Source organism: Zosterops lateralis, assembly GCF_965231275.1.
Source record: "Zosterops lateralis genome assembly, chromosome: 11".
Classification (NCBI taxonomy): Eukaryota; Metazoa; Chordata; class Aves; order Passeriformes; family Zosteropidae; genus Zosterops; species Zosterops lateralis.
In genome coordinates this window covers 17571362-17590136 of record NC_139771.1, presented here as the reverse complement: position 1 = coordinate 17590136, position 18775 = coordinate 17571362, and the positions used below count along the sequence as shown (strand labels likewise).

At 42.7% G+C, this 18775-nt stretch overlaps 1 protein-coding gene across 12 annotated transcripts in view; it reads right to left on the bottom strand.

The window, feature by feature from the left end:
- Window positions 1-2402: 2402 nt before the first annotated feature.
- MITF (melanocyte inducing transcription factor) overlaps window positions 2403-18775 on the bottom strand; it is a 101081-nt gene continuing 84708 nt past the window's right edge. For 9 of the 12 annotated variants that reach the window (XM_083869616.1, XM_083869623.1, XM_083869624.1 and 6 more), the window contains 5 exons: window positions 13371-13488; window positions 10802-10876; window positions 9731-9806; window positions 8480-8627; window positions 2403-6412 (listed from right to left, as the gene is read on the bottom strand). In XM_083869616.1, coding sequence (XP_083725742.1) covers window positions 6011-6412; window positions 8480-8627; window positions 9731-9806; window positions 10802-10876; window positions 13371-13488 — 819 coding nt within the window. In that variant the 3' untranslated portion in view covers window positions 2403-6010. The remainder of the gene's footprint in view (window positions 6413-8479; window positions 8628-9730; window positions 9807-10801; window positions 10877-13370; window positions 13489-18775) is intronic. The other 3 variants (XM_083869620.1, XM_083869619.1, XM_083869622.1) reach the window with 1 other exon arrangement.

Here is an 18775-nt window from a genome sequence, read left to right as displayed (position 1 = left end):
GCATCAGTAAATCACAGCTCGCCTTGGAGCAGGGTGGGTTTGCCGGGATGGAGAGCAGGAATCCATGCCCGGTGGGTCTGTGCTGGGAAGGACACAGCCCCACCAGAGTGTGCTGTTCCCTGCTCTTTGAATTCAAACCTAACTCCTGCCGCTGTCACAGGCACAGGCAGGCGGAAAGCCAGAGGGAGCAGGGAGCTCTGGAGAGGCGCTGCTGAACCAGCAAGAGAGCAGGTAAAATGTTTGAGCAGGACCAGAGCCCGCAGAGCCGTGTGCCCATCCACCAAACCCTGCTTTGAGGCAGCCTCCTCAATATGTACATCAACCCCATGCTGACATTTACATATATATATATGTGTGTATATATATAAAGGAACAATCAACATTTACATGCTTTGCACATAAATATTGCATAAAAATATTTTTTTATGCCCTGGCCCCCTTCCTGCTGACCATAGCAGCTTTCTCTTTTCCTTGCACAGCTCTTGGGCAGCATTGACACACAGGGGTCTGTTACAGGAACCATCACTTCCCTCTGTGATGCCAGAGCACAAGTCCTCTTAAGAGCATAATTCCCAATAAACTGAGCTGGAAAAGGGGCAGTTTCAAGTAAGGGTGAACCTCAGGGCACAGGCAAAGACAGTGGTGCTGCTCAGTGCACATGCATTTGACTTGTGAGGCAGCATCCCGTCAAGCCTCATTGATTTTAATAGTTCAGAAACACTTTTTCAAGCCATTCCCCTGCAATTTTAAACAAGTGCATTTCGAAGGAGCTGGAGCAACAGTGTAGGACAACGTTCAGTGCTGGGAGCACCCCAGATGTGAGAGCCAAAGGAGCAGCACTGCTGAGCCCACCGAGGCAGAACCACCCACCCTCCTGCCATGAGGAGCTGCTGAGCTCCCAGCTCTCCTGAAAAGGAAAGCACAACGAGGTGACACGGTGGCACTGTCCTGCTGTGCCACCACACCACACCCCAGCCCTGCAGCATCCTCCAGCCCAGCCACGGGGATTCCCAGAGAAACAGAACACACCAGGCACACCTGGCATTACTTTTAAAATCCACCTTCTTACCCTGCACTGAATTTTTCAGGCTTGTCCAACACAACTGAAAAGGCCTCTAAGCAGAGATGCCACCAAGTCTTTACTGACACAGAGCTACTGCCTACAGCTAGTATCATCATAATAGATGCTCTTCCTGCTCCTCCAGTGTTCTCCAACCCAGCCAAAAACCTTGAGCTGCTGCCACCCACAGCAAGAAATTCACTCCAAACTGACCACAAAAAATCCAGACCACCAAAAGCCAAGTCAAAATACATCTAAGAACTCAAAATAGCTACTATATCCTAGGCTGCTAATAACCAGATTTTCTAATGAAGTACTACTACATTCTAATACTATGCTTAATTTCTAAAGAAATCACATTACAAAACCTGCTGGAAACACTCACAAGCTTTTAATCAAGTATCTTCTACAAAGAGGGAGTGGGGCTGTTCAGCTGTAGTCCTAGTGGAGTCAGGCATTTTTTGTTGGATTGGTTTTTAAATTGAGCTAGTTTTTAATCCAACTGAATTAGGTATTTTCTACTCTTAATAGGTATCAGACTTTCAAGACACTGGTCAAATTCAGTACTCCTGTTTATACTCAGGGCTCAAGCCCCCTGAGACAACACTCAAATAACCCCCAAGGCTGCTGCAGCAAGGTCCACAGAGAGCAGGAACTCAATGGAGTCGAAGAACAAGACCAGAAAGGATGAGGGCAATAGAGATGGAGAAATAACAAAGATGGGAAGACACAACAAGACCACAGCTGGTTCCTCACCAGCAGAAGCCAAGAGCAGCTGTTTGCATGTTGGCTGACAGATTAGGGAGGAGTGAGCAGAGGGAATGGGGATCCTGCCATGCACAGGTGAGCTGGAGAAGGGGGTGAGCTGCTCCTGTGTAGGACTGCTGGGGACAGGTGACCTTGCAGGAGTGACAGCAGGGTAAAGGGGGGCAGGTACCCCGAGGCCTCACAGAGCCCATGACCTCACAAGGCACCTGATGAGCTGCAAGGGGCAGGGAGGGGAGGAAAATGACAAGAGCCCATAGGAGGGGAGAAAGGCAATGACATTTTTCCACATCCACCTGTTTTATTCTTTACTCTAGACTATAAGCTCCGGGTCTTTCCACTTTGGCACATATTTGCAAAGCCCAGGTGGGGTATGGTGTGAAGCTTCATTCCCCTGTGTGACTGCCACACAAACACAACTGGACAGCTCTGGTGGAACCAAGGATGCCAACCAACACCAGGTCAGGGACATGGACACATCCATGGCCAAGCCACAGACACAGATGCACTGCAGGGACTTCAAATGCACAGGAAAACAGGATCCACTTACATGGAAAACGAGTGACTTACACAGATGTATGTGAAAAACCAAATGCTTTAATCCATCTATCAAGAACAACAGTTCAAATTATTTCATTGGATACATTAATATTGATCCATAATTTACAGTGCTATGGACCATACACAAATTATTGCTGCAGTCAACAGCAGATGAATATCAACATTACAGTACCAAGCATCATAGCAAGAGGCAGTAATTAATGTCACTTTTTCAAGAAATATAGGTATTTATACTATTATCAACATCAGCTTCCCCCCCAGTGCATTTTATGTCAAACAACATAAATGTAAGTGCATTATTTTGTGCTTTGTGCTTTCCTTATGTACCTTCTTTTTGCTTTTACAGGTTGTAAGAGTTAAATATTGCTTTACAGGCCAAAAGCAGTAAGGAAGAACTTCATGGTACTCTGCATGTCCCTGCCTGTTGCATGGCTTTGGCAAAGTGAGAATTGGTCGGTTCCCCATCCACCCGCTCAGGGAAGCCACCGCTGCCCAGCGTCACCCTTGTCACTGTCACCAGAGCAGGCAACAACTTCTGTCCATCTCACTCCACCTTAGACCATGCCAAACCCTGCCTGACTGCTGCCTCTGTCCTCTGCCACCAACCCCTGCAAAATGTCACAGCCACACCCTCCACCACGCTCAAAGGGGCAAAGGCAGCTCCCATTAGCACCCGCTGGGGGTCTGTGTCTCCTAGAGGTGTCCCCACTGTAGTGTTACCAGTCTGAGAGTGGGCAGGCTCAGAGGAGGGCTGTAACCTCAGGAAACATGGGGGGAAGAGCCAGCAGGGCATGGCTGAGTTAAGTGTTACTCCAGAAAACACAAGGTATAGGAGCACACAACACAGCTGCTGTGGCCACAGAGACTTCTGCCAAGGAATCCAGCTCTTGACTGAATCCTAACTCACCTCCACACAGCATGCAGCCAAAAATCAGAAGTCATGGATATCAGAGTACCAGTGGTTTCACATAAGCTTGAAAAATATTCATATACCACAGTCTAGACTTGAATTTCTGAATGCCAAGGGCAGGCACCAAACCAAAAGCTTCATTCAATACATTCAGTGGTTCTCGTTACTCCACTCCAGCATGCACACCCTGATTTGTTGTACCAACGCTGCAGAGCTGTCCCATTTTCTGGGGAGGGCAACATAGCCCTGTGTTACAGCTACAAGAATTTTCTACAGCCCTGATTTTTCTACCTGTCACCCCAGCCAAACAGCAGCGCCAGAAGCCTGTACCCCCATACCTGACTTGGAGCTATGGGACACCTGCCTTGCAGTGACTGGGGGGCATTTCCTGCCCCAAGACCACAGTGACCACAGCACACCCTGCAGCCTCCTGGCTCCTGCCTGGGCCAGAGCTTCTCTGCCCTAGGAAAGACATATTCCCAAAAGCTGTCTGGGGTGAGGGGGAAAGGCATTATTATAACCCAACTCCAGCTCCTCCTTCAAAAACTATGAAAGAAAGGAAAAAAAAAAAGCCACAACCCCATGGGCTGCATCAATGCCAACACATCTCTGGGAGGGCTGGACACAACCACGGGAAGAGGGACAGGAACACAGACCCCGAGTTCCACAGCCCTGCCAAGCCTGAGCTCCTTGTGCCAGGCAGGGGACACCAGGAGCCCCTGTCCCCCATGCCACAGCAGTGGTGGCAAGCAGGGGACACCAGGAGCCCTCCCCTGGGGAAATGCCTGGGAGAGGGCTCAGCCATGGGAACTCCCATCACCATTCCCAGCCACCCGATCCTACCCAGTTCACATTTGGTTTCTGAACACTACCTGCTGAGCCCAAGGTCTCCTTGGAAAGCTGGCCAAACTGGCACTCAAGTTACTCACCGTTGCACTCATCCTATGTAATTTCCAGTGTAGCACAAAGGAGAAAGGGAAGCTCTGGTTTTCTATCCGTAGGCACCATGCTACACCTCAACGCCCTACACGCCACCACCCCAAAGCTCTGTCTACGCCACACTTCAGTCAGTGCTAGTCCAGGAAGACTACAACTAGAGTTTAAGGCACTTCATTCTGAACGAGCTACGCCTGCCAGTCAGCTGTAGGCTGCCGTGGAGAATTCCATTCCCTCCGTCCTAGCTCGGAACACCACCTGTCACCTCCGTGGAAACACCTAGGCTGGATATAATACAAGGAAAACTACCGTTATTGCATAGGACTACACTTGAGTAGATAATGCACCGAACTACTTTTACAACATGGTTGCATGTTAAAAATTAATAACATTGTTATCAAGTAACAGTTATTTGCAGATACAGTAATTTACTCTTTTTTTTTTGTCTTTTTTTTTTTTATCTCTTATGTCAGCCCCAGTGCTGAAATAGAACACGAATTGCTCTAACGGGTATATTAACTACATAGTTATGTTTCCAAGCATATTACTACTTTTTTTTCTGTATCACTAAAAATAAATATGTAAGTTCAGTTTCTCTACAGAGTTGTTTTATTACCTAATCTAAATTTTTACTCTACCTTAAATGCGTTTAAAAACATTTTCAAAGTGAGACTGTAATATACAAAATATTCTCAAAATCTCTCTTAAAACACATAACCCTGCATAAAAGCTTCCTTTCAAGTGTTTACAAAGAACGCAGAAAACTTCCAATGAGTTTTAAAAATGTCAAAAAATTGCTGCAATATTAAGAGGCAAAAATCTTACAAATGAAATACAAATAAATTTAAAACAAAAATTTGAGGATAACTAAGGAATCCATGCAAATCAAAGGAAACTGTACAATGCAATTAAAAAAAAAAATGAAGCCAATTAGATATGTACAACATAATGTGCCCAGCTGATAATATGCTTTTTTTTTTTGTCCAAAGAGTGTACCCCAACTTACAGTGCTCCTGCTGGGTTTGCCACTGGCAAAGTCATCCATGTGTGTCACAAAACAAAATAAAAGTTTAAGAGGAAAAAACTTGAACCATGATCAAAAGGAAAACCCAAATCAGCTCAGAGGAAAATTAAACAACACTCTGAGACACTCACATCTCCCTGCAGTTTCAGCATTTTATATCACAATCAACACAATCAGGATGTCTTAACACTTGGGTTTAGTTTGTTTTCTGAGTGAAGTCAGGTGGGTATTTTCCCTAAACACCTGTCATGTAAGACCAACATTTGAGGGACACTGTATCTTTAAGGCAGCACTATTCAATTAATACAATTACAAATTGGACTTTTTCGTCATTTTTGTTGTTTCTTTACATTCTTAAACTTTACATTTTGTTTCCAAGTAAATAGGTTGCATTTACAATCCTACAATTGCCCCCTCCCCCCCCAGTAGAAACAGACTCTTCATCTGTAATTCTATTGCTTTGAGTAGATTTGACCAGTTCAAAGTTCTTGGCGAATCCAGTTCACAGATTCTGTACATATGCTGTACAATATTTTGGAGGCATTGGTAGTTTTAAAATAGAATATACAAGTTTCTTCACAAAAAATTCTAAAAAAAATCCTATATATATAATATATACACACACGCACACACACTGATGAAGCACAAGGAGGAGGAGGGGAAAAAAAAAATCAAAAAAAATTCTACAAAAGGTAAATTATCTCATCTACTGATCAAGAACCAAAGCAGTTTATGAAAAGTGTGCCAACAGATGCTAACAAGCATGGTCAGTGTCCTCCATGCTCACGCTGCTCCGCCTGCTACTCGTCTTTGATGCCCCAGGAGACACGGAGGAGAGCAGAGGGTCAGTCACTCCCACGGGGGACAGGGTATCGTCCATCAGGATATCTTCCAGTTTGGATCCCATTTTGGCAGGGACACCGTAAGTGCCAGCTGGCTCAGTCACGTTGCCCAGGTTGTCACTGAAGGTGATGGTGCCGTCGGTGAGGTCCAGGGTGGTGGTGCAGGACAGGTCTGTGTGGTGTGGCATCATGTCTTGGCTGCAGTTGTCCAGCACAGGCTCCTGTTTGATGACCCTGTTGACCATGTCAGGGGAGCAAAGGCCTGTGGATGGGACAAGGGACAGTCCATGTGCCCGGGCTTGCATCTCGAGTTCCTGTGAAGGAGGACAAGGGGCAAATTAAAAGAAGATCTGGAAGCAAAATCTGTCATCTTATGCTCGTCTTGCAGCTTTCACTTTTCCTTCTCCTGTACACATTTCCTCCCTTTTCCCACAGTGACAAGTGCTTGCACCTTGCACACTCCAGCCCTGCAGATTTTCACCTGAACAGCAGAGCCTTGAAGAGGTGGGTGAACGCAATCCCACACAGGCCCTTCACACTCCTCCTCAGCACCTACCCCAGAGCCAAAACCCAGCACCCTGCAGCACAGACATGTTCCCCTCAGGCTTCTTCTCAATCCAGTGCCAGGATAGGCAGGTTTGGCATCAGGTAGGGTGAGGAAAACATTTAAAAATAGGAGGAAAAAAAAATAGCAGAAGCATGTGTTTAGTAATTTTTAAAAAGTCAAATGTGAAGGCACAGCGTGTCTACACGATCCTTATCAATCCCTGTTGAGACTCTGGAGGGGACATTTCTCACTCTACAAGTCTGGCAGAGCTGGAAGAGGTCAATCAAAACTGAGCAACAACACTATTCCTGTGCAGAAAAATCACAAGGAAGTCACAGGAAGATTTCAGACTTCAAACAGAGCCAGGATTCTTCAAATTTCCACGGAAAGTTTAAATCCCACCTTCGCATTTAATCATACAGAAATGCCCTTCCACAAATACATCAGTAAAAGAGATGTTTTGCTTCTACTTCTGCATTATATCAGGCAATCACAGTCTCTGCTGTGATAGTGCTGTTTCTGGATACTCCTGCCACTGAGGCTGATTATCGCCCTTTTCCATCATTTCCAGGCTAAAACAAGCCTGTAATGGCACACTGCAAGATCAGAGGAGAAGGTGGAATGAGCAAGCACTTCTTCCATCAGCTAAAGTGCCAGAATCAGGAATTCCTTATTCCATGCTTAATCAGAATGAATGCAAAACGGGAAAATACACATTTGAGGTTATTTGCTGCCAGATGTATTGCCTGTAATTCAAGGGTCTGGGTTTTATGGTATTTTGATTGAAGGAGCCAGAGCAGATGGGTAATACAAAGCAAGATGAAAGATGTTTAAAAATTATGATCTCTCTTAGCTTTGAAACATCACTGCTGGATGCCACTCTGCAAAAGGCTCGTGTGTTTTTATCATCTCATTCTAGCAGCAGATTGCTCAACCAAATACAAAACTGTGCCGAGGCTCAACTTGGCCTGTTCTATTTTAAAGCTGTTTACTTCCACACTTGACTCTCAGGTATTTGCAGCTTCATTATCTCCCTGGTGGATTAGCTGGGCTGTTGAGGGGTCTCCTGGCAGGCCACAGCTGCATGCAGAGCTCAGCTGTTAGTGCTGCAGGGCAGCAGCAACACAAGGATATCTGGGATATAACTGTCTCCATGTTAGGTCTTCTAACACCAAATTCTGGTACATTTCTTTAATTACCCTTCCATGGAGAGGGGTGGCTATCCAGAAAAAAAAACAATCTGTGTTGCCTTCAAGGTTAAGGTTTCCTATCCAGTTTGAGGTGAAAACAAAGGAATTAGTTAGAGAAATGGAGTTTTCACTCCTAAATTCTGTGTCAGAACACTGGGAGCCTGGGTGAATCTAACAAGGCAACAACCCATAGAGAAAACATTCAGGCCACCTACTGCTTTCCAGTGCTGAGGAGAACTGTTGTACAATCCTACAGATTCCAAGCAGCAGGGAGGACTCCTTAACAAACAGCTGAACTTAATTTCATGACTATCAACAACTACATGATAAATGAAGTCCCAATGCCTTAGATATGGCAAACAGAAGAATGTATTACCATATAAATCTTTTTGATGGTATGGTTTGGAACTAGCGTTGGCCATGGTAGAACAAAAACAGACCACTCATAAGTGCTTTTACTAGAGCGTTAGGATTCTATTTTTTTTTTAAACTAAGATATCTTGGGCTTTTTCTGGAAAAATCTCTGCAGGCATCTCAGCGCTGCCCGCTGTTAATTTAAACACTGATTCCTTCTAACCCGCACCCCACAAAATCACCACAATTTTGCAACAGCAAGAGCATTTGCAGCTCATTTCTCAGCAAACCTGTATTCTGAGCAGCAGGTGCCTGTTTGCATGTTCCAGCTTCTTCTGCCTGTTCTCCAGCTCCTTGGTGCGCTGCTGTTCCCTCTGCAGCTTGCGGATGTAATCCACCGACGCCTTCAGAATCGTTCCCTTGTTCCAGCGCATGTCACTTTGGAACGACACAAAAGGACAAGGTAAGGCTCTGTCCTGTAGCTGTTCCCTTCATACCTGCACCTGTGACTGCACCTTACTCAGACACAGAACGCTCAGCTGCTATTTATTCCAAGTTTGTGGATGAAGAAGGCGTTTGCAGTGCACTAGAGGGGGCTGGAGCACAGCCCTTGGGAAGCACGTTTGCTTCAGAGAGAGAAAGAGAGAGGCTGCTGCATCACCATCTCCTCATCTTGCTTTCTCTGAACAGGCAAAAAACATCTTACTGCAGATTGTCAGTGCAAAGATGTCCCTGTCCTGTAGGTTGGTACTGAGACATATTGTCTTGCTGGCCTTGGAGGAGCTGCAGAGCCTCTCTGCAGAGTAGCTGTGAAGTTGCTCCACAAGCAAGTACCTCAAAATACTAGAAAATCTCCCCCAAATCATCACGGGGCATTGATTCAGATTTAAGTGGATTTTCAGACTCCAGAGCAAGGAAGGTTCCTTGCTACTGAATCAGCATTGGGGAAGTGTAAATACAAGCTAAAAGCAGTAAAATCATTGTAGAATTATCGTAAAGAACATCTGGAAAATTACAACAAACATTGACAAATTATCAGTGAACAAGCACACTGTTATTCTTTATTTTCCTTCTTTTTTCCCTTGGAGGGAAGGGAAATGTGATGGCTTCCCAGATAAACTACCCTCCATTTTCACTGAAACAGGGATCAGTTCTGTCTTGTCAAGCTGTAACATCTAATTAATTTTTAAAAAATCATTTAGCAAGACATGCAACCATCTAAGCAACCACACCAGCAAAAGGTTTCCCATCCTCACAACTCTGCCTCTGGTAAGGCAGTCAGTCACTCCCAGCACCAAGCCCAGCTTTGAGACAAAAATGACAGAATTAAGACAAACATAAGCAGGTTCCACAAGGGAAAAACGAACCCCTCGAAAAAATCTTCAAAAAATATAATGGAACCTTTCAAACGTTTCTGCCATCACAGAGTGCTAAGAGTAAGTAGAAAACAGGAATTTTGGGAGGGTTTTGTAAATTCTTGTTCTCCCCTGGGATTATTTTGCCTCCTCCCACCCACAGTCTCTCTGGGCATGTTTACTTACGGGTCATTTGACTTGGGTATCAAGGTTCCCAGCTCTTTTATACGATCATTAATATTAAATCTTCTTCTTCGTTCAACTTCAGGAAAAACAGCACAAATGTTACAAGTAATATTCACACTTCATTACAAATTATCAAGTGTTTTATCAAAGCACCACTGAAATGTTTGCCTGAAGCTTAAAATCCAGTGATAATTTATTTTGCTCTCCTAGACATGGGCACACTAAGACAGAAGTTCTGTCTATACTGTAAATTTTGGGACTGCTAAAGTCGCAGAGTTTAACTGAGACTAAAAATCAGAATGACTGAGAAGCAAACACTTTTTTAGGGATAAGCATCACAGACAAATTAAGAGACAAATATTTAGATGCTCAAGGAAATCTCAAGACAGGAAAAAGGGAAAAAAGGCACAGTTTCTTTCTTAAAGTAGTCCTTCATGTGCAACACTTTGAAGATCCAAAAGTCAAATTGAAATACCAATTTTCCTGCATCACCTTTTCATGCTATGGAAAAGGCTTCTGAGTGGCTCAAGGCATGAAACAGTTCCTTTTTTCTACTACTATAAAGTATAAAAGCTAAGTTACGGATCCTTTAAATCATAAGATGATCATTATTTTAAAATGCTTTTTTTCCCAACTTGGAAATACAAGTTCCTTTCAAAAATGAAATTTATAAAATTGCCATACTTAGGACCCACACTGTTGATCAAAGTCACAAATTGACCACATATCTAATATATATAAAAAAATAAAATTAAAAAAGCAAAACTGTGCAAGGTGGATTTGTTAAAAGCAATTGGGTCATATGTTGAACCCAGCAATTCCATTGGTAACAATCACTCTTTTTTTTTGTTTTTAATTTAAAATAAAAAAAAAGTAGAGTTAAAACTGAATAGTAAATTTAAGGACACATTTCACAGGAATGTGAGATATTTGATCTATGGGCATTACACAATGATCTAGTGCTTTATACTATGTGCAGTACCACATCCAGATTTAAAACATCACTATTTGAGCACTCAATGGTCAAATCATTCCAAGAATTGGTGCAAAATGTGAGGAACCAAAACTTACTCAAGTTGTGATTGTCTTTCTTTTGCCTCTCCTTGGCCAATGCTCTTGCTTCCGACTCTGTAGGAAAAATACATGCTGTGCATGTGAATGAGGTAATTAGAATTAAAATAATTCAATCACAGCGTTTCAGCCTGTGAAATATCTGCACAGGAAGCCTGATGGATATCTGTCACACCAATCATCGCCCCCATGCCAAGGAGCAAGGAGGCCTTGTGGATGCCAAAACACAATGCTGGGACTGAGCTTCACCTCTGCACCTGTGCAGCATCTCCTCCCACACTTCCCAGAGTGACTCCCATGATGGGAATGTTTCCCACGGAGGCCCTGACTCAGCAAGGTATTTGAGGACAACAAACTGCTGAAATCCTGCATACCTTCTCCTAGGGCTGCACATGTATCCCACGGGAGCTGAACCAGAGGAACTGCATGCTCATGGCATTGCTGCCTGCTCAGGATGTGACACAGGCAGGACTCACAGGTTCTGCTCACCCCAATTAATGCTACATCCTCCTGGGGCACGTGCACACACACATCACCATAACACTTAAGTTATCCCTTAAGTGACCTGTTAAAAATAGTGTATTTTCTAGCCACACTAACTGTTGCTGTTATATGAAGGAAAAAGAAAAAAGGTGAAAAATTCAACACCTTTCTTAGCAATGAAGTTGGAAAACAAAGGTTTTTGCTTCAAAAAAAGCAAAAAGGAAAATAATGGCAGCCATGCTGCACATAAGTTGTCTCAACTCAGAACTGCCCTTCACCTTGCTCCAAACACTTATTATTTATTTTTTATTATTTTATTATTATTGCTATTATATTCTAGAATAATAATATCATTATTAGCTTCAGCATGCAATAGTTGAGGCAACAGCACAACTAAATTTCTTCAGTTCTCATTTGATCCTAAACTTCTCAAGAAATTTTAGGTATTTTATCTTTGCTCTACTCCTTTTCAATTTTTTAAAGGGGTGAGGTCATTAATCCTTGCCCCATTGCATTCAAATCCCCAATCCAGCAAGCACTTTGCAGTTCCATGGTAAGTTAGTGAGGAGCAATGAGTGCATCATCTTTTATCACACATCCCATGGTGAAACCAATCCCTCACTGTGGGCAGTAAGTTTTTTTCCTGTATTACTTTATTTTGATCAGGAAAAGGCTCACCTAAATTAATTTTGTGTAGAGGTAAGTGTAGCATATAGACATTCAACTTATTTCAGTTCTGATTTATTTGAGGTATTGAGGACTTCCATAAGACCACTCACAATTTCCCCTCTCTTTCTGCCTTCTTGGCCTTTAGTAAGACACAATCCCAGGCAGCAAACCCAGCAGTCTGCACATCCAAGCTGGGCTGAGTTTGCAGCCTACCCTCCTTGGAACTTTCTACACCTGGCGCAACAAAACTGTCTGTAATGCCTTCCCACCCTCCTCTTATACAGTTCCATCTCTGTACAAGTTTCGCCCTTTTCTAACAGCCACAAATCATTATGTGCCTTTTTTTGGTGCCGAGTTCAAATTCTCCGATGTCCTAAAAATGCAAATATCTGCTGGCTCAGAGATGTGGCATTTCCTCATTGGCCTATTAAAATTGCTCTGCTTAAACTAATTCCTGACCAGAACCTGCTTTACAACTGAGTCAGCCTGTGAGTTTTCACAACAGAAACCCAGAAAGATGACAGACAAGAAAGAAATCAGGCCCCTACCCTACTGCATGGTCAGGGACTCTCTGCTGGGCTTAAGAACAGGCATTTCTGGCCATTAATATGATTTTGCCATCAGTTCTAGAGTGGATCTCCATTTGTTCAGCCTACAGACAAACCATACCTTGTATTTGTATCCTATGTGTGGTTATACCCTTCCAGGTGAACAGAGATAAAACATGTCTGTGGATATGAAACTCATTATTTGCTTCAAACTGTCTTGCTCCTGTACACATGTGCTTGAGAAAACGAGGGTTTTTTTTGTGTCCCACTCTCCTGTCCCTGCCTCCTACAGCTTGTTCAGAGCATTGCTGCAGGAATTGGCATAAAAAAAATTAGGGAACATTTAATTTTCATCTCAGTTTAGTGATGCATATTCATAGAATCATAGAATGGCTTGGGTAGGAAGGGACCGTAAAGATCATCAAATTCCAATCCCCCAAGTGCCTAATTTTACATTTTAAAGGCTCTACATGTGTGGACTTCACATTATAACAGGTTATTTGTTCACTACTGCCCTCCCTTGCTGAAGTGAAGCCCCACTGTGTATCACTCCTTGCCATCAATCCCACAGAGACTCTGGATGTTAAAGTTTGGTGTTGATAGAGCAAACAGTAAGCCCAAACTGGAAAAGAGCTCTGGAAAAGATGTATGGAAGCTTCCTAAAACACAACACAGTGCAGATGTGACTGTAACAATTAAGGATTTTATATGAACTTGTGACAGTGAACACACACACACCCACACATGGACACAGGCTGAAAGTAACTGCTCACCCATATTTCTTTCTCATAACAGAAATTATGCCCAGAATCACCTGAATTCAAAATAATAATACCATTACTCCAAGGTGGTATTTTAGATGTATTTACCTGTGAGCTCCCTTTTTATATTAGGAAGATTAGCTGGACATGAGTTGCTGATGTTTAGTCCTGGAGGAGGCATGCTCTGGTTGCCATAAAGGTCAATCAAATTGCCAGACACAGGCAACTGGAAAAGATAAACAAGTCAAAGGATCATTTGGTTTGCCTTTATGAATGCCTTTGTACAGAAGAACAGAGTCAGGATATGCTAAGTAATCTGTGCTCTTTTCCATGTGCAAACAGAGCCTGCAAGAAGGTCAGCAAAATCCACAGATATTCATGGGCATGAGGGATGAAATACCCACACTGGGAAAATTCTGTTCTCTCCCCTCAAAAGTACACAGACTTAAAATATTATGAGGTAATAGAAGAGGTAAAATGCTGACGATGTTGCTGCACTGTTGCTCCTTATTTTTCACTAAAACTATTACATCTATATCCCTTAAACTTCTCTCATATTTGAAAGAGCCAATACAACTCTCTCTCTCCCCCTTTTTCCAGGGATACGTGAGTGGAAGTACTTTGCAAGTTGTCACATGCTGGAGGAAGAACACTGTATTAATTAATCACATTTTTCATGTGATTTGAAAGCTACCTACACAGAAAACATTTTGGTTTACTTTGTTTTTTTGCCTTACATAACAAGAATGCGCAACAGTAGGAGGAAGATTATTTTTACAGTAAGTTTCCTCAATTACTTGTTCATTCTGCTATGTTTATTTAGATATTTAAACAAGTAGCAATAGGACAGTCTTTCAACAAGATCTATCAAAGCTATCCCTTTATACTGAAACATATTTATAGAAGTTGCAATTAGCCTGAGTGGATTATTTTACCCATCTCTTATTTGGTTTTGAAAAGACAGGTATAAACCATTTTGGTATCTTATCTGAGTGGCAACACTTCTTATCATCACTGCTGCAAAGAAAACCAATCCCTCCAAGACACTGATCCTGCAGAGATTAGAGCAGGTATTAACTTTACACCCATGTAAATAATGCTGGTGAATACAATGCAGTGAGTCACAGCCAGGATTATTAAACTCCTACTGATGGGCCTTGCCAGACTGGGACCTAAGAAAATTTCTCTGCCATATGGAAGAAGATGAAACAGGAGTTGATATGTAAAGTACCACCAGCTAGAAGCCATGCTGATAGCTGTTGAGAACAGATAATGGCCAACAGCAAAACCAAAGTCCCCTGACTCAAAGTATAAGAGACAGAGGAATAAATCTAACTGAATTCACACGATGAGTCAGCCTTACTAAAAAAAAAAAAAAAAAAAAAAAAAAAAAAATTAATAATGCTGCTCAGATCACAGCTGTGCTGGTTGTGGGTGTCAGGGTGACCACTCAATCTCACTGCTCTACAAGGCTGACCCTTGTGCCTTTGGGTCCCCCAAACTCATCCCTGACACTGACACGGCGAGAGTGTCACACACACTTCTGACTTGGATGTACTCATCCTATCCATGTTCCTGAGCAAGGGGAGAGCACAAAGGCCTTGTTTGTAGCCCAAGGACTTGAAGTTCATAGCCAGACATGTGAAATCTAATTAGGAACTTCAGGGAATTTAGAAATAAATAAAGAAGATTTTTTTTGTCAGGAAACTCGAAACTGGCATCTCAAAGCCTAGGTAAAGCAGCCAAGTTGTAATGAAACCCGGAGAACACTGAGCTGCTTTCCTTACTGCAACATGGACCCTGATTGTTACAACAGTCTGTGATTGATTTTTTTTTTCCCCAAAGGTGTCAAACACTGAGACAGATTTCTGTGTCAATAATTGGGACCAGTGTGAGCAATGATCACAAAAGGAGACAGGGAAGACAGGCAGCAACTGCTGAATGTGCACATGTGCATGGCTGCTAAAGGCTGTCCACAGGAATGCCTATCAGGGAAATTCACATTAGGGGAAGGAGATGCATAATAATCTCCCCTTAAATCAGTGATCCATGAGCAAAGAGACTGATTAGCTTCTTTCTTTGACCACTTTCCCCAGCATCCAAACTCCACAGCTCAAAGCTTCACTTGTAAATTTTCCTACACAGGGTCCATGCTCAGTATGAGTCTCTGAGAGGCCTTTTCTCCAGGATGGCTGCAGGTCACACCTCTTGGACTAACTTACACTAATTCCTTTCCTAAACAAAGTGCATCCAACACTCTGGGACATCTCACATAACATACCTGCAGCTAATGATAAGTTAAAATCGAGGAACATCCTTAGTTCACAATTTTATAACAGCTCCCAGGCGAATAAAATCAGTTGACTAAGGTAAACCCAATAATCATTAGTGCAGGGTTTAGGGAACTGGGAAAGGGCAGAAGACTCCTGTACCGAGGACATTGGTTTGAGATGCACAAGACAGCAGCGTGGTGAGCACACAAAAGCAGCCACTGGACTTAAATGGGGAAAAAAAAAGAACCACAAAGGTTTTGATTTTTTTTAATGTGCCCATTGCAGTGACACCTGGGCATTTATTTCAAATGCCTCTTGTTTGAAGCAACTGGAAAAAAAATGTACATTGTTAGCAAACATTTCAGTTCTAAGACAGTTGAGCCTTTCATCACCATCCTCAAGTACAAGATGGGAAAATGTCAAAACTTCCGCAGCCATTTCATAGGGAAGATGGAGTCCCAGACTTTGAGAAAGACATGGAATTTTCTGGAGCTAAGGAAGCTCCTTCCCTGTCTTCTCTAAATTCTAGCATGTTTCCAACCTAAATATGGTTTTCCTTACAGCTTTCTTAGCTATTTCTGGCTAAGAAGGAATTTAAATACAGCATCAGCCAGATCATCCACCTTTACTCTTCCAAAAAGTAAAGGAAGGAAGAGTGGCTTATGCCAGGTTTAGCATGTTTTCTTCATTGAAACAGCATGGTTGAAAATGCTTTCACTTGGGAGATTTCATATTTCAAGGTCTTGGCATCACAAGTTTCACAAACACACCAAGTAAAACAAATTTCAATCTTCCTATCACTTTGCATCTGCTTCCTTTTTTTTTTTTTTTCTAATAATGGCTTTTATATAACAGAAATTTGAAATATGGTAATTATGACTGCAGATTCATCATAGTGTACATTCATAGGAGTCTGAGGCTTTCATTTCTCCTCCACTACTCCAACAAAACAAGCACCCACATTCTGTCTAAAATCTCTGAGACATCAGCTGTGTGACCAGCAAGGCTGTTTCTAAGGTACCAGTACACACTGGAATGGGTTCTGCAGCCCAGCTCATGCAGCCCATGATGTACTGAGATGTCCCCTGACCTGCAAGCACACACTCAGCAGCAGTGCCTGTAACAAAACTCCTCTACTGTGGAGTTTAAATTCCAGAAGAAAGCCACATTTTGAAGTGGAGCTGTACCTGTGCACTGAGCTTTCCATGCCAGGCTCTGGCTGGAGCTGATTAGCTGGATGAATTGATTGTCATCTCTCAAAGAGCACTTTATGCAGTACTCATTAATTCAATTACCAGGTGACATCTAGGCAGAAAACCTTCTCTATAAACTAATGACCATTTTGTGATACTTCTACCACAGAGATTATTCCACCAAATACCAAAGTTAACAAACACTCTCACAAGGAGTTGACTGCAATGGGCCATTTTTAATTCAAGGTACTTGGAAACTCCCTTAGCTTGCTCCGCACAGAAATCTCTGATTTTGCTTATCAATTAAGTACTGTTACCAACTGTAACAAACTGGTCCTTTTGTTCTTTGTTGGTTATGGAACAACAACTGCCTTTGTCACAGACTCAGCACGGCTATTTATAGGTTGTGTCTTTTTAGAGACCATTTCCTCTCTTGATTTCTCCTACCTCAACTTAGCTCAGTCTGTGGGCATTAAATCCTTACTAATAAAATGTTGCATGTTTTAAGAGCTAAGTCCTGTCCCAAAAGAAAAGTGGCTTGTTTTTATTCCTAAACCAATTGTTGAGAAACATGGTTCAATTTCCATCTCTTCAGGATTGGTACTAGGCTGATTCAGAAACTGACTATGCCTTTTTCCTCCAGTTATTTATACTTATCAGCAAAGAAGTCTAAATCTCACTGTTTCATATCCTTATTTTTCAGACTTCACCACACAGAGTGGGAAAATTCTAAAATTCCACAGTAAATTTGGATCAGGCAATTTTTACAAGGCTTCTTGCCATGCAGCAAGCACAGCAAAGCACAGGAGGGATGCAGACTACCCTGAACATTGACTACAGGGGCTCCTTGCACCAAAACAGTGCAGAGTATCCTTCTACCCCTGTCTGGAAGCAAAGAGCCACTCTGGAGCTGCTGTGAAATGAGAAAAAAAGAACAGCATCAAGATATCCAAGCGCCTTCTGAATTAATGGGTCCCATTCCAATGGAACTCCAGAGAAAGGACTCCAAAAGAACCTCAACCCTCAATGAAAAAAAAAAAAATTGAAAAACAGATAAAACAGATTAACTTTTTGAAAGCTATCTTTTGACAGCTTCTTGAGGTTTCCTCTCAAATTCCAGGACAGCTGGACTTTGCAAGTCATCTTAGATTAAAGGAGAATTTATTCTCTGCAGCAGGACGGTGCAGCTATTTCCCTGTGTACTCAAAGGGCACTATTTAGAAAGGGAAGCTGGTGGGCCGCTTCCTGCGTCATCCACCACGTCTCTGAGAGGGCTGTGGGAATCTGTGGGAGCACAGGACCAGGTTAACATGACATCAGACAACTACTGTCAGCAAATGTAAACCTATGCCACAAAACCGACGCTCTGTGGTAAGCTGTACATTCTGGCACTGGATGAAACAGAAACAGACGCCAGCGCTGGCAGACATCTACTCAGCCAGATCTAACAGCACTTAAGCCTAAGGCAAAAAAATTCACTGGAGCTACCCTCTACAGAAGATCAAAATCAGATTATGCCAGAAGTATGATTAAATTAATTCTCAAAGCAGTGTGAGCCAAACCAAAAGAGCCACTTGGAGGACACCTGCGCCTTCCCTCAGTGCTTTCTGCACCTCTGTGTTCTTGGCTTTTATCACAGGCTTCCCACGTCCCCTGCCTTGCTCAGTTTTAAACCTTTTTTATTCCTTCCCTTTTGTTTGTTTGGAAGATTGCTTTTTAATTTTTTTTTTCTCCTGCTAAATTCTGTAACATCTTTGCTGCTGTCTAGCTGGGGACTTCTCCCCACTTGAAATCAGGCAGAGATAAAGCTGTGATGTTAGAGATAACAGAAAGTGTCTCTGGATAGAGATGCTAACACATGGCATACAATTTCTTACTTGAACATGACAACATTCAGGAACCTGGGATGCCAGAGATTCCTTGTTTTTTGAAGCCAAGTATAAAGTCCATGACAATCTTCAATATCAGTGGGAACGAGCTACTCCTGGTAGCAGAGTTTACTCCTCTGTTGCAATCCTCTCACTACTAACTTGGAAATAAGAAAAGC